Source organism: Nyctereutes procyonoides, unplaced genomic scaffold (assembly GCF_905146905.1).
Source record: "Nyctereutes procyonoides isolate TBG_1078 unplaced genomic scaffold, NYPRO_anot_genome, whole genome shotgun sequence".
NCBI classification, from domain to species: domain Eukaryota; kingdom Metazoa; phylum Chordata; class Mammalia; order Carnivora; family Canidae; genus Nyctereutes; species Nyctereutes procyonoides.
In genome coordinates, this window is record NW_026575051.1 from 2,235,179 (window position 1) to 2,250,166 (window position 14,988).

Genomic DNA, 14,988 nt, shown 5'->3' on the forward strand with positions numbered 1-14,988 from the left:
GTTCTTCTGGAAAAAGAAGGACTAAGGACTGCCTTTGTCTTCAGCTCAATTCCTAGTCCCTCACAATTATCTGGAATACATAGCAGGATAAAGAATACGAAAACTTCCAGGATGTCAGGGAAGGAAATCAATTTCTAAATCACAGCAGTTCCCCTCATTCTACCCTCAACATTTGACTTACATTCTTAAATGTAAAAAATAAAAAAAAAATTGAAAATGAAAAATAATACAGTGAAGCAGCTGAAGCAGTCTTTAATGCAATCAATGTCCCCAACTTGCCTTTAAATGTAAGCAGGCAGCACTGAAACACAGAGCACAAAGAACGCTCAGGGTAGGGAAACCATGACAGTGAAAAATGATGCAATTACTGTAGGCAGCATTAATGACCTTATGACTTCTTTTATCGTCCCAGATGCAAATACTGGAGCTTTTGAGACCATAAGAGGAATTTAACAGGAATTACATATGTAGTAAAGCAAAGGTAATCCTTGGTTACCATCAGAAGAAATATCCTGGTAGATAAATCAAAATTTGGAAAATTTTATATGCACTATGGAAGCAAAAAAAAAAAATACTTGTGGAGGCCAGGAAAAGGGAAGGAGTTAAGGACTGCCAAGGAGGGGAATCAATTTATAGGAGAATTTTTGGAGGCTGTAACCCAGAAGAGCCTGAAGAAAATCATGTGAGTGATTATGTTATCTATACATGAGGCTACTCAGAAATTCCGCCCCTCTTGCTGCCACCAACAAGCATACACATCCATAGGAAGATTGATTGAGTGCGCCTCCTCCTTTCCTAGGTAATTCCCCCAGGTCCACTCTCCATGCAGGCTACCTCAGAACAGGGGGATTTCCCAGTATCTTCTGGCTTCTTAGTACAAACTCTTCAACTGGCAACAGCAGTGTCACCATAAGGCATTTTTCTGATTGGCCAGAACCTGACCTGGCAGGTTTTGGTTTGGGTGTCTTTAGATTCCCCTCTCTGTTGGGTCCTCACCCTAGTTCTGCAATTCAGAACAGCAAGTGTGGAGACCACACGGAGAAGAGGATGATCCTAAACAGAGTTCTGATTCTGGGGACCCTCATCCTGGCTATTATGATGAGCCCCTCTGGAGGTGAAGAGATTGTGGGTGAGTGCACACCTGAGGGATATGGGGACTAGACTAGGGAAAAGGAATTGGAAGGGGAAAAAGAGACAATGGCATAAAATAGTGGAGACTCCTCAAAGGTGTTCTCAATATTAAGCAATTCTAAAATTTTTAATCATTCTTCCTTCAGGAAACTAGAGACCCAACCCACTGTCTTTGCTCCCTGTGATGTTGCAGAGTTCATCAAGGATATTATTCCATTTCTAATCTCAGACCCAGTGAATATAGGCTAGAGGGCTTGATGGCATTCATTCATGATTACCTTAAAGTATAGGGATGTTTCCATGTTTTGTTTTGTTACTAAAACCAAATTTGTTTTGTTACTAAAAAGTCATGAACTATTGCTCCCAAATGTTTCTGAAAACATTTTGAAACTTTCTACATGTTTTTTCTATAGTCTCACCTGGGGTAAAAAGTTTCATGAATTATGTATACTACGTAGATATAAGGATGGGTATCCTCTTCTTTGACTCAAATTTACACACATTTTCATGCTGGGAACTGGCATGAGGGGAGTGGGTATACAAGCCCAGCTGAATACCTTTAGACAAGTCATTCAACCACATGACCTCATATATGTCATTCAGGAATAATTAAATCAAATATGTATTTAGAAATATTTTTCCAATAATGTAAACATATCCATGTCAATGATCATACTTGTTTCTTAACTGTTTCTATTACAGGTGTGAGTTAATTTTTTAATTTAATTCTAGGATGGTTAACCTATACGTTACTAGTGTACAGTATAGTGATTCAACAATTCTATACATTACTCAGTGCTCATCAAGATAAATGTACTTTTTTTCTTTTAAAGATTTTTATTTATTTATGAGAAACACACACACAGAGAGAGAGAGAGAGAGGCAGAGACATAGGCAGAGGGAGAAGCAGGCTCCCTGTGGGGAGCCTGATGCCAGACTCAATCTCAGGACCCCAAGATTATGATCTGAGCTGAAGGCAGACGCTCAACCAATGAGCCACCACCCATGTGCCTCCAAGATAAATGTATTCTCAATCCCCTCACCTGTTGCAGCCATGCCCCCCAGTCACTTATCCTCCGGTAAACAACAGTTTGTTCCCTACAATTAAGAGTGTGGTTTTGTTTCTTTTGTTTCTTTGTTTTCTTTCTTAAATTCCACACATCACTGAAATTATATGATAGTTGTCTTTCTCTGAATGATTATTTCGCTTACCATTACACGCTCTAGCTCCTACCACATTGTGCAAAAGGCAAGATTTCATTCTTTTTATGACTGAAAAATATTCCATTGTACATATATATCATATCTTCTACAAAGAGTAGGTTTGTAACCATCAAAGTAGAAAAACCAAGCAGCCTTAAGAGGGGAAGTGAAATGGAGCATACTCTAATTTTCAACATCTTTGTTAGCCATGAGTGTTCCCATCCTAATTTAATTTGGTCGGGGAAGTTTGCCTCACTTTGCCAGAGAACTTCTCATTTCCTTCTTCAACATCATGCCAGAGCATCTTGGTCAGGCTCAACTTATCCAGTAAGCACAGTGCCAAGGGCCTACGATGCCTCTAGGGCACCATAAAATGGTTTAGTCTCTTTTAAAATGAGAAGAAATGAATTTATGAGGTAGAGGAAAATGTTTTAATTTTTCATTCAACCTGGATTATATTTATCTTTATACCAATGCAGTCACAGAGTGTGATTTCTAATATTTTATGAGGAAAGGGACCCAATAGGGATTAGGCTCACGAGTCATACAACAGCCTTGACCACTGCTGATTAACTTCCATATGGTTTGACTAGCTCTGTGTCTATCAACCTCCACTCACCCAAATGTCTGTGATCCTTGAGAATAGCAATTGAAATTCAATACACACTTTTGAGCAAACAGTGAGATTAATTTTGGGGATTCAAAGATGAAGGAAAGCAGAAGGAATATCGCTGAGCAGAACTATGGACCCACTGAGGCTGAAAATACAGAAGTGAATCAGTTCCAGTCAGCCGTGTAGTGTGATGTTCATCAACAAATGGTGCCTTGGACAAGCACCAAATGGAAAGAATAATTGCATATACTCATGTTTGAAAAAGGAACCAAGGGAACCAAGGATAAAGGCTAGAGGATACAGAGGGTTTGATGGAGGGCCTTTAAGTAATCACCAAGGGGGGGTTCATGCTGGGCAAGGAAGAGAGTGAGTTGGATGAGGCATAGATAAATCTGGAAAGCAAGACATTGGGATGGAGGCGTTGGAGGTTATAGTGAAGCCAAGAAAATGTCCAATGAGACTAATTAACTGAAATGTTGCTAACCGAACAGAGACTTCCAAAAGGAATTGGAGGTACCCAGGAAGTCTGAAAAGATAGCTTTGTTACAAGGAGACACACCCCTAAAAAGGCCAAGGAACATACAAGAAGAATGTGCTTTGGTTTGACTGGCAGATGACATATTTGCAGAGGAAGTGGGCCCATAAGGCTGCTGCTGTTCCCTGCAGGACTCACCACAGCATGCTGTATTTGTTCCTGTACTCACTTGACTCTCCCACCACGCAATAAACTCCTTGAAGACAGAAACCATGCTGATGGGTGTTTGACTCCCTGCTCCTCATGTCTGACATCTTGCTGATGTTCAGCAAATGAGGAAGAGCATAAGGAGGAAATGATAAAAAGCTCACGTATCTCTTTACAAAAATGTCCAGTTGGGCTCACCGGGTGGAGTCATACTGCTGCCATTCTACTTTGGCATCCTTGCAAAATACTTTTTTTTTTTTTTAATGGGCAGAAGCTTTATTTCCTAACCCACTCCTTGGATCTCTGTCAGAATAAAGAACAGAAGCACAATAGGTAGAATGCCAAGTAAACCAGAACCCAGCTGAGACCGCACACCTGTACTCTTCATAGCAGTCCCTTTTCACACACCAGACAGAAGGGGAAGCCCGACAGGGAGGCCCACTTGTGCAGATTCAGGTCTTGTTGGGGATGTTGAGCAGTTACAAGAGGCTCTTCAGAGAAGGTCCATTTGAAGAGAAGGGCCACAGTTTACCAGGAGCCCTAAACAGATAGAAATGCAAGTCAGAATTAGGTTAGGGGTTTGCAAGGAAAAAAAAAAACACGAGGGATGGGGCGTGACAGAAATCTAAAATCTAATGAAGCTTCCATTTTGTACTTCTGATGGATCAAGTGCTCCCCTCTGAGGATTACCGTTGTTAACAAGAGAACTTGGTGGCTCCTGGGTGGCTCCATTGGTTAAGTGTCTGCCTTTGGCTCAGGTCATGATCCCAGAGTCCTGGGACAGAGCCCCAAGTTGGGCTACCTGTGGGGAGCATGTTTCTTCCTTTCCCTCTGCTGCCTCCTCTGCTTATGCTCTCTCCCTCTGTCAAATAAATAAATAAAATCTTTTCAAAAAAGGAACCAGAGACCTTAGGAGTATTGTTTATTTTTTTATAGACTTTTTAACACTGTCGCTGTCCTCGTCATACTCGTTCTTATACCCTAAAATAGTCAAGAAACTCTTTTCGAAGAATACAATCCCTCGTGCTTTTTTTGACAAAATAAGAAGCAGAAGAAGGCGCAGGAGAGAGGAGGAGGAGGAAGGAAGGAAGGAAGCTTGACCTCTGCAGAAAATATTCCGCTCTGAACCAGTCCTGGGGGGAGAGCAATCAATGTATGTGTTATTAACTGATGAAGGAATTAAGCAAGAGATAAAACTGATGAAGCAGACAGAAGTTAAGTGAATTTCTGATAAAGGAAGCTATAGCCATGATAATTTATTCATTCCTTCTTTCATTTCATTGTAATATTTATCTACTGAGCCTACTGAGCGTACCGGGTGCTGAGCTACACACACGGGAAGAGCAGCAGCAAGGCCGTTGTAATTGTGCCCTCACGGGGCACACACGATAGTGGAAAAGCAGAGCGTATTCGGCCTGGACAACTACCAACACGGAGAGAGGGGGGCAGGTGCTGGGAAACGTGCCTAAAGACTGTGCCAAGGACGAAGCTCGTAGTATTTGTTTGCCCGCAGTTTGTTCTGTCGCTTGGTTGAATAAGGTTCTTTTCTCCCTCTGTTTTCTGCTTCCTGCTCCTCCCCCCTGCTGACCAGCTGACCATGTTGCCTACTACGGCGTAAATGTCTACCAGTCTTACGGCCCCTCTGGCCAGTACACCCATGAATTTGATGGCGATGAGGAGTTCTACGTGGACCTGGAGAAGAAGGAAACTGTCTGGCGGCTGCCTGTGTTTAGCACATTTGCAAGTTTTGACCCACAGGGTGCACTGAGAAACTTGGCTATAGCAAAACAGAACTTGAACATCCTGACTAAAAGGTCCAACCAAACTGCTGCTACCAATGGTATGTGTCTACCATTCTGCCTCTCTTCACTGAATCTGTCCCCACATCCCAGCTCTCTTTCCCTTCCTCCCTAGCACAGACACTCTTCACTGTTTTCCAAGGATATTTCCCCAGATCTTCTCATAGTAATTACTGAACCCTCATCCTCCCCCATCTGAAAACTGAAATATTGCCATGTAATGCAAGGACCCTTACTCCCATACCATGTTCCTTGAATCCCTCAAGGAGACGCCCTGTGGATATGCTACTTTAATAAGCACACCTGCATAGAGAAGGGCTCGGGGATAAAGTATAGGCAGTGAGTGCATACACAGCATTCCCAAGCAGAAGGTAAGCAAGAACCCTTCCACCACCGCATGGGGAACTGTTGCTGGGAGGGCTCCTCTAGGACACAATGCAGAGCCTCAAGGCAGAGTTATTGCAATTCATGTCAGTGCTGCTTCCTCACCACAGAGGTTCCTGAGGTGACTGTGTTTTCCAAGTCTCCGGTGATGCTGGGTCAGCCCAACACCCTCATCTGTCTCGTGGACAACATCTTTCCTCCTGTGATCAATGTCACGTGGTTGAAGAATAGGCACTCAGTCACAGAAGGGGTTTCTGAAACCAGCTTCCTCGCCAAAGGGGATCATTCCTTCTCAAAGATCAGTTACCTCACCTTCCTCCCTTCTGCTGAGGATATTTATGACTGCAAAGTGGAGCACTGGGGCCTGGATGAGCCACTCCTGAAACACTGGGGTATGTATGAATTCCACCTCCTGTGGTGCCTTCTTTTCTTTGTCAAGTCCAAAATATCCTGCCTGTCAGCCCCGGAGTCTCAAGGCTCAAAGCATGCTTATGACACTTCAGGGTTTCTAATAACAGAGTTCACTCTCTTCCCTAAGCCTGGTGCCCTGAGACTTCATAGACCCAACAGCACCATCACCCTCCTCAACCCCCCACTCCATCTCACACCTGTACTTGAACCAACACTGTATTCTGACTTTCACAACCTCATTTTCACAGAACCTGAAGTTCCAACCCCTATGTCAGAGCTGACAGAGACTGTGGTCTGTGCCCTGGGGTTGGCTGTGGGCCTTGTGGGCATCGTGATGGGCACCGTCTTCATTATCCAAGGCCTGCGCTCGGGTGGTACTTCCAGACATCAAGGACCTTTGTGAGCTGCACCCTAGAAAGGAAGGTAAGGATTCAGATTTGTCAGAGCTGAGAGTTGGAGACACAGTCCAGGAGGATGGAAAGTGGGAGGAGTTTGTGGACCCAAATGTGGTTGGAAGGTTATAGCGGAATTGGGAGAGGGGAGGATGACAGCACAGCAGCTCCCTAAAATCCAACCATCTGTGTCTGTCCTATTGCAGGTGCACTGCATGCCCACCTCCCAGAGCAGAAGACTGGACCTGATAGGCCACCTAGCACTATTTCCTTGCCCAGTTCATCATATTCCTACTCTCTACCAGTGCTTCTCTGTCACCTCTTCTCTGGCACTCAAGAACTATATCTTCTGAGCGCTCACCCTTTAAATTCTACCCCTTCCTTGACTGCCTGTTTTTGTTTGTTTGTTTTCTTTTCTTTTCTCAATTGTCAACTACAATGAGATCTCTGGGATATCCCAACCAGTTACCTGATCCCTCATTACTCTGATCTGGTATTCCCATGGAAATAATAATTTTCTCTTTAAGAGATCCTTTAGATCAATTTTTCCTGTCTTTCATCTCAGGGCTGATTAGGACTTTGGTCCCCCTTTTTTTTAGACCTTCCTAATCTCACTTTCCATATTATGTTTCATGCCCAGCAACACCAGAAAATGCAGGTATAGGCTGATAATATTTTGATATCTTAGGTAAGGTTAATGGTTCTCTCTTCCTGTTATTCTCATGTTTGGGTACTGCCACACTCCCCCAATTCAGACACCAAGAAAAGTCATATAAGCCCTCTGACCTTGGTATAGATTTGGTATAGGAGAAATACAAAGCCAAGAAATAAGTTCATACTTCTTTTAACATAATTTTAGAAAGCTATGACAGAGAAATAAGTTAAGATAAAGAGGGATCCCTGGGTGGCGCAGCGGTTTGGCACCTGCCTTTGGCCCAGGGCGCGATTCTGGAGACCCCGGATCGAATCCCACGTCAGGCTCCCGGTGCATGGAGCCTGCTTCTCCCTCTGCCTATGTCTCTGCCTCTTTCTTTCTCTCTCTCTCTCTCTCTCTCTCTCTCTCTCTGTGAGACTATCATAAAATAAATAAAAAAAATTAAGTTAGGATAAAGAAATTTTGAATTTCATAAGTACCAAAAGACAAATTGTTTTCCAAAACTTTAAAATTTCAATTTGTGAAGAATGAATGATGATAGGAGAAGCTTTCCTCTCCCATCCTCACCCATGAGAAGATAAGAATTCTTTAGGCAGGAAAATAAATGGAAGTCAAGTAAGAGAGCATTAGAATAAGACCATAAAGTAAGTACCTGAGGAGAACCAAATACTTTGTTCTTACTTAGGGACAGCAACAACAGGATGAGAAAGGGAGTAGAAATCATAGACAGTTAAGTTTCTTAGAACACAGGTGTAGTTTGCCTCACCTCTTACATGAATCTCTTCTAGATAAGCACGTAGACTTTCCTGTGCCCTGGTGGCATATCAGGGATAGTAGAGTGAATATATCTGCAGGATGTTTCTAGGCAGATCATCTTAGGTCAAGCTCACTGAATCCCTGTGTATCCCTGTGCATCCCTGGGCACCCAAGGAAACTGCACAACACCCCAATAACTCCAGTCCCGTGCCCCCACCCCTCATCCCTCTTGTATCTGGAAAGAATGAATCTAAGAGAGAGAAAGGTCAGCAGGGACAACGTAGTGGAGATAATGTACTGGCAGCTATGGAATGGATCCTGTATTCACTTCTAGATTCATTGTCCTCTAGTGGAAACTCTTGCAGAGGAAATGGATCAACAGATGGAATTCTCTGGTGTTCTTGAGTTGTCTAAAGCTTCACTCGGAAAGTGTATGTGACTTGACTCGGAGTCATTTTCCCTTTGAAATTATTTTAGGCACATATTGGCCTTAGTCTTTTCACTCTGCAAGTACTGTGTCCATACATGGTGTCTAAGGCAATATTATGGAACAACTATAAAATGTATGAGGCTGTCCCTGGCCACACCACCTGTATCAGTGAATTTAAAGTGTAATTGGGAGAAAAAAAGACAATTGTAACACAATAGTTGATATAGTAGAGTTTGATGAAATGAAACTTAAATCCAAATTCAGGACATATGTCTTCTGAGACTCACCTTTCTCATCCATTCTCTGGAAGTAATAATACTTTCCTTGCAGTTATTGACAGAATTTGAATAATCTTGATTACACATAATATGGAAATACATAAGAAAACATTGCTATTTGTATCTGTATTATTAAAAAGAATTGATTATATCGTATTAAAAGCACTTCTCTTTTTCTGAGTCCATTAATGATTTAGAAGTTTCAAAAATGGAGCTGTGAATGAATTCCTTTTCATAAGTTAAAGAGAGGATTTTGCTTTCCCCAGCAACTCAGAGACTCTGAGATTGGCTTAGGCTAAGAGAATAGATAGGGTATAGCAGTCAGTGACATGTCACCAGTGGAAGATTGCTAAGAGAATTCTTAGAACAGTAAGTCGTAAGAATTTGACTTGAGGTTTTTAGGACCAAAGATATGCTATATTGTAACAGACCTTATGCATATTTACTTTGGGGATAATTCAAGGATCAAGAGTTACCTGTGAGGTAGAAGTAAGAGAATAATTAACAATGGAGACTAGGAACTAGTAAATTTAGGGAATCTGACCCAGAAGTTATCAAGAAAATGTAGGTAACAGAACACAGAGGAGGTCAGGCCAGTGCAACTACTCTGCAATGTATTATAATGGTAGGTACATGCCATTACACATTTGTTCAAACCCACACAATGTACACCAAGAGTGAACCCTAATGGAAACTATGGACTTTGGTAATAATCTATCAAAATAGTGTCATCAATTGTAATAAATGTACCACTCTGGTAAGGGATGCTGATAGTAGGGGAGGCTGTGCCTGGTGGGGACACAGATATATGGGCAGTCTCTGTACCTTCCACTCAATTTTGCTGTGAACCTTAAATTGCTTTAAAATAAACTGTATTGGGATCCCTGGGTGGCGCAGCGGTTTAGCGCCTGCCTTTGGCCCAGGGCGCGATCCTGGAGACCCGGGATCGAATCCCACATCGGGCTCCCGGTGCATGGAGCCTGCTTCTCCCTCTGCCTATGTCTCTGCCTCTCTCTCTCTCTCTCTCTCTGTGTGTGTGTGTGACTATCATAAATAAATAAAAATTTAAAAATAAAATAAAATAAACTGTATTAAAAGAATGTCAGCAATTATGATGTCAAAGGTATAAAATAAAAATTTTAGTATAAAAAATGTAATCATCTGAAAATGCACTAATGTACTCAGGGAGAGTTTTTGGCAATAGGCTGTCAAATAAATGTTATATAAATCTCAAGGAATCGTGAGATGGGAACTCAGGAATTTGGGTAAAGGTGTGTGTGTGTGTGTGTGTGTGTGTGTGCATTATTGTACTATAAGGTGTATACTGAATCCCATTATGACCAGTGCCCTAGGAATACACAAACACTGACTTACTCAGACTCCTTCTCAATGAAATACTGAGGAAAACAAATTTAATGGAAGATGCATTTTATTAAGGGGCTTCATTTGTAAGACTTCACATAATTTTAAAATAGAAATTTAAATTAATTCTAACAACAAGCACAAACATTTCGATATTAGCTAAAAGTTAAAAGTGAGATCATCACATGACATTACTGTAAACAAAGATATCAATCCTCATGATACTAAATTATGTGATCTAAAAAATTATTTGAGTTATTTTACTTATTTCTGATTGTGTGCATAAATTGTGACTATTAATATTTAATATCATACTATTCAAAAATACATAATTAGAAAATCCTTTTATTCAGCAAATCATTTTCAGGGAAAATAAAGAACAGATAAACTTCATATTAAAAAAATTAAGATACATATCAACCAAATGTTAGGTTTTGTTTGGATGCATATTCAAATAAAAGAACTGTTAAAAAATTCTTGTGAAACAATCACAAAAATTGAACTCTGACTCTATTAAGAAATTTTTAATCTAATTTTGGGTGTGATAATGGCAATGTTATGTTTCCAAAAAGTCATTAAATTTTAGATTTCGTAATAACATATTCATCGATAAAATGATATGATTTATAAGAATATCATCAAACTAATCCAGTATATGTGTAAAATTAAGTGGGTAGGTTTACAAAATTATCCATGTATTAATAATTATTAAAGGTGGACTCTTGATACTTGGCACTATTCTCTCTACCACTACATATTGTTGAAATTTTCCATGATAAAAAGGGTTTCTTTTAAGTATCCCAGGAAAGACAAAGAAAAAAACTAGGTTAAAAAGCATTCTGCGGTGTTATTCTGTATGTTGGTAAATTGAACACCAATAAAAATTAATTTATTAAAAAAAAAAGCATTCTGTTTGAAGTTAGCATTCGTTTTTAAGATTTTCCTCATTTTTTATCCCAGGTAGGAAGCCATGAGTATCCAAAACTTGCTCCACACCATGGACCTCTCAGAAATGTAACCCTAAAGAATACATATGTCACAAGGATAATATTGAAGGAAAGCAAAGTAATACTCTCTTTATCTTGACTGGACTAAGCCCCAAACATTGCTAATATATACACTAATTTAATTAATAATGCAAAAATAAAAATGGTTATTGAATACCAGTGTTGTGACACATACCATACTACATTCTGAGTGTATTAAATTGATATGAAAACAGATATGTTCATTGTCTTCACAGACTTTACATTCTAGTAGGAAGAAATATGCATATACAAAATAGTTCCACAAATATATAATAACAAACTCTGAAGAATTTATAAAGGAAATGAACAAGGTAACACATAACCATTGCACAGGAATTAAGCATTTGGTGGAGATTAGAGGTGGCTTGAACAAATGTATGAGATGAAATAGATATTGTATAGTATGTAAAGCAAATAAATAAATAAATAAACAATCCTGTAAAAAGAGAAATAGTGGACTTGAGCTATACCTTAGACCAAATGGACCTCATGGACATTTTAATGACCCGAATAGACATTTTTCCAAGAAAAGCATTCAAATGGCCAACAGCTAACATGAAAACATACTCAACATCATTAAGCATTAAGGAAATGCAAATGTAAACCACAATGAGACATCACCTCACACCTGTTAGAACGGCTATCACCAAGAAAGTAAGAAATAACAAGTGTTGGCAAGCATATGGAAAAAAGGGAATCCTTACACACTGTTTTTCAGAAAGTAAATTGGCTCAACCAAATAATATGGAGGCTCCTCCAAAAACTGAGATATCTGCACCTTCATATCCACTGCAACTTTACATACCGTAGCCAGGACATGGAAACATTTTAAGTCCCCACTGATGATGAAGGGATAAAGCAAATGTTACACCAACACACACCACAAAATGGAATACCAGTCGGTCATAAAAAAAGAATGAAATCTTGCCATTTGTGACAATACAAATAGACCTTAAAGGTTCTATGCTAAATGAAATAAGTCAGACAGAGAAAGACAAATACCATACATTTTCACTTGTATGTGGAACCTAAAAAACAAAACAAATGAGAAAACAAAACCAGACTCCTAAATACAGAAAACACACTGATGGTTGCCAGAAGAGAGGGGGGTTGGGTGTTGGGCAAAATGGATGAAAGTATCAAGAAGCATAAACTTCAGTTTTATTTTATTTTTTTAAGATTGTATTTATTTATTCATAGAGACACACACACACACACACACAGAGAGAGAGAGAGAGAGAGAGAGAGAGAGAGAGAGGCAGTGACACAGGCAGAGGGAGAAACAGGCTCCATGCAGGGAGCCTGACATGGGACTTGATCCGTGGTCTCCAGGATCACACCTCACGCTGCAGGCAGCGCTAAACCGCTGCGCCACGGGGCTGCCCAAACTTCAGTTTTAAAATAAATAAACCATGGGGATGTAATGAATAGACAATACTACTGTATTAACTTTGGTGACAAATGGTAACTAGACTTATTACAGAGATCATTCCATAATGCATATGAATGTTGTACACCTGAAACTCCTATAATATTGTGTGTCAATTATACTTCGATTAATTTTGTGTGGTGACAGATGTTAAGTAGGCTTATTGTAGTAATCATTTTCAAGATATACAAATATCAAACCATGTGTACACCTGAAAATAATATAGCGCTATATGTCAATTATACCCCAAGAAAAAAGAAATAACTGTCTCACTTTGAATGAATAAGGTCTTGGCAACAATTTCTTGGGTATAAAACCATAGCCAAAGCAAAGAAAAGAAAAGAAAAAACAAAACCAAAAAACCCCAAATAAACAAAAATAAATATAACTACATCAAATTTAAAACTTCTGTACAGCCAAACGATTAGCCAAATGCAAAGGCAACCTGTGGAATAGGAAAAAAACATATCTTGTAAACCATCTATCTCATAAGTGGTTAATATAAAGTTACTCATATAAATCAAGAGTGAAGAAAACAAACTGATTTATAAAGGGACAGAGGAGGACTTCAGGGAAGAGAGCAGAGTAGCTGGACCCTAAGTTCACCTCATCCCATGGATACAGCTAGATAAAATCCACATCAGTGTAAATACCCCAGAAAACCACCTGAAGACTGGCAGAACACACTCTCCACAGCTAAGTGGAAGGAAGAGGTCACAACCAAGAAGGAAAGGAGGGCAGAGATGGGTCAGGAGTTAAAGGACCTATACAACTGTCCACAAGAGAGGGCTGCTGTGGCCTCAGAGAGGGGTAAGAAGGAGGCCTTCACACCAGGCAGGTGGAACCCACACAGGAAAGACAAACCCCTATAACATTTGACTTTGAAAACTAGAACAACACAATTTTGCCAGTTCTTACAATCAATAGGGCCTAACATCTGGGTCTTTAAAAATCATCAGGCTTGACTCCCGGGGAGCCAGAGGGCAATAGGAAATTGAGTCCCTGCCCTTAAAGAGATAACACAACAAACAATCCCATGGAGATACAGCATGCAAGCAGCAGTTTGAAAACCACCAGGGGTGGGGGGTGGGGGGGTTGGGGGGTGGTAGTGTACACTGGAGGGAGTCTTGTTTACTAATCTCAGAGCATGTGTTGGAGTGGCAGGGATCTTTGGGAGGCTTCTTTAAGAACAAAAGAGCTGGTGGGTGCCATTTGCATCCCTTATCCCCACCCTAGACACACTGACACTTGCAGGAACCAGGGCAGCAACAACACGTTCTACCTAACTTGCTAACAGTGCACCCTACTCCCCACATTCTCCTACAAACATACCCACTTCAACCCGATCTCAGCTCCAGGAGCTGTCCCACATCAGACCTATACAAACCTTGATAACACCTCATGCCCTGCGGGACTTCTCCTGTGGATCTGCCTCTACAATACCTCTGGCCAGAGCCCATCCAAAGCTGTGCCACAGGCCTGGCAAGGTGCGGCAGCCCTAAAAGGAGCCAGCACAACTCCAAAGTGGCTCCTGCCTGGGGAAGAGGGGAAGGGAAGATCACTACATAGATGAGTCCAACTACAGCCCCAGCAACCAGCTGAGGGCAGACATCTGGTCTGACTGCAGGCCCCACCCAAGAGTGAAAGCTTCTCAAAAGACAACACAGAGAAAGCAACCAGCAATTCAGTGTTACCTATCTCTGGCAAACACCTGGTCTGATTCAATTCAGGCCCAGGACAGTCCCAGACTGCCTCATTAACACAAGGACAAAACCCTGCCTCCATCAGGGAAAGACAGCCATTGCAGACAACTGAACTGAAGTCAAATGTGGCTCAGCAACAACAGTAGGGGACATGCAACGTATAGGAGACAACCCTGAAGCACCAGGTTCTGGTGAACAGGGGACATTGGACTGCAGGGCACCACAGGACCTCTCCTTCATAAAGCCACTGATTTCAAGAGCAGGAGATGTAGCTGACATTCCAAACACACAGAAAGAGACCAAGGGGGAGTTGGACATAATGAGGAAACAAAGGAATGTGTCTCAAATGAAAAGAACAGGACAGGGACCCTGGGTGGCTCAGTGGTTGAGCATCTGCCTTTGGCTCAGGGCGTGATCACGCAGGCCTGGGGCCGAGTTCCATATTGGGCTCCCCACAAGAACCTGCTTCTCCCTCTGCCTATGCCTCTGCCTCTCTCTCTCTCTCTGTGTGTGTCTCTCGTGAATAAATAAATAAAATCTTTTCAAAAAATTAAAAGAACAGGACTAAGTCATAGGACAAGAATTCAACCAAAAGGGGAAAATTAATATGCCTAATAGACAATTTAAAGTAATGGTCATAAAGATATTCAACGCACTCGAGAAAAGAGTGGAGGACCTCAGTGAGATCCTTAATGAAAAGATAGACTTGAGGAAGGTGGCAGAGTAGGGGGA

At 41.1% G+C, this 14,988-nt stretch overlaps 1 protein-coding gene across 1 annotated transcript; it reads left to right on the plus strand.

The window, feature by feature from the left end:
* Positions 1 to 991: 991 nt before the first annotated feature.
* Positions 992 to 13,354, plus strand: LOC129513028 (SLA class II histocompatibility antigen, DQ haplotype D alpha chain-like). Its single transcript, XM_055330687.1, has 5 exons — positions 992 to 1,129; positions 5,221 to 5,469; positions 5,923 to 6,204; positions 6,472 to 6,646; positions 6,822 to 13,354. The coding sequence occupies exons 1-4, from the start codon at positions 1,048 to 1,050 to the stop codon at positions 6,624 to 6,626; spliced, it is 768 nt and encodes a 255-aa protein (XP_055186662.1). The 5' UTR covers positions 992 to 1,047; the 3' UTR covers positions 6,627 to 6,646; positions 6,822 to 13,354.
* Positions 13,355 to 14,988: the final 1,634 nt, after the last annotated feature.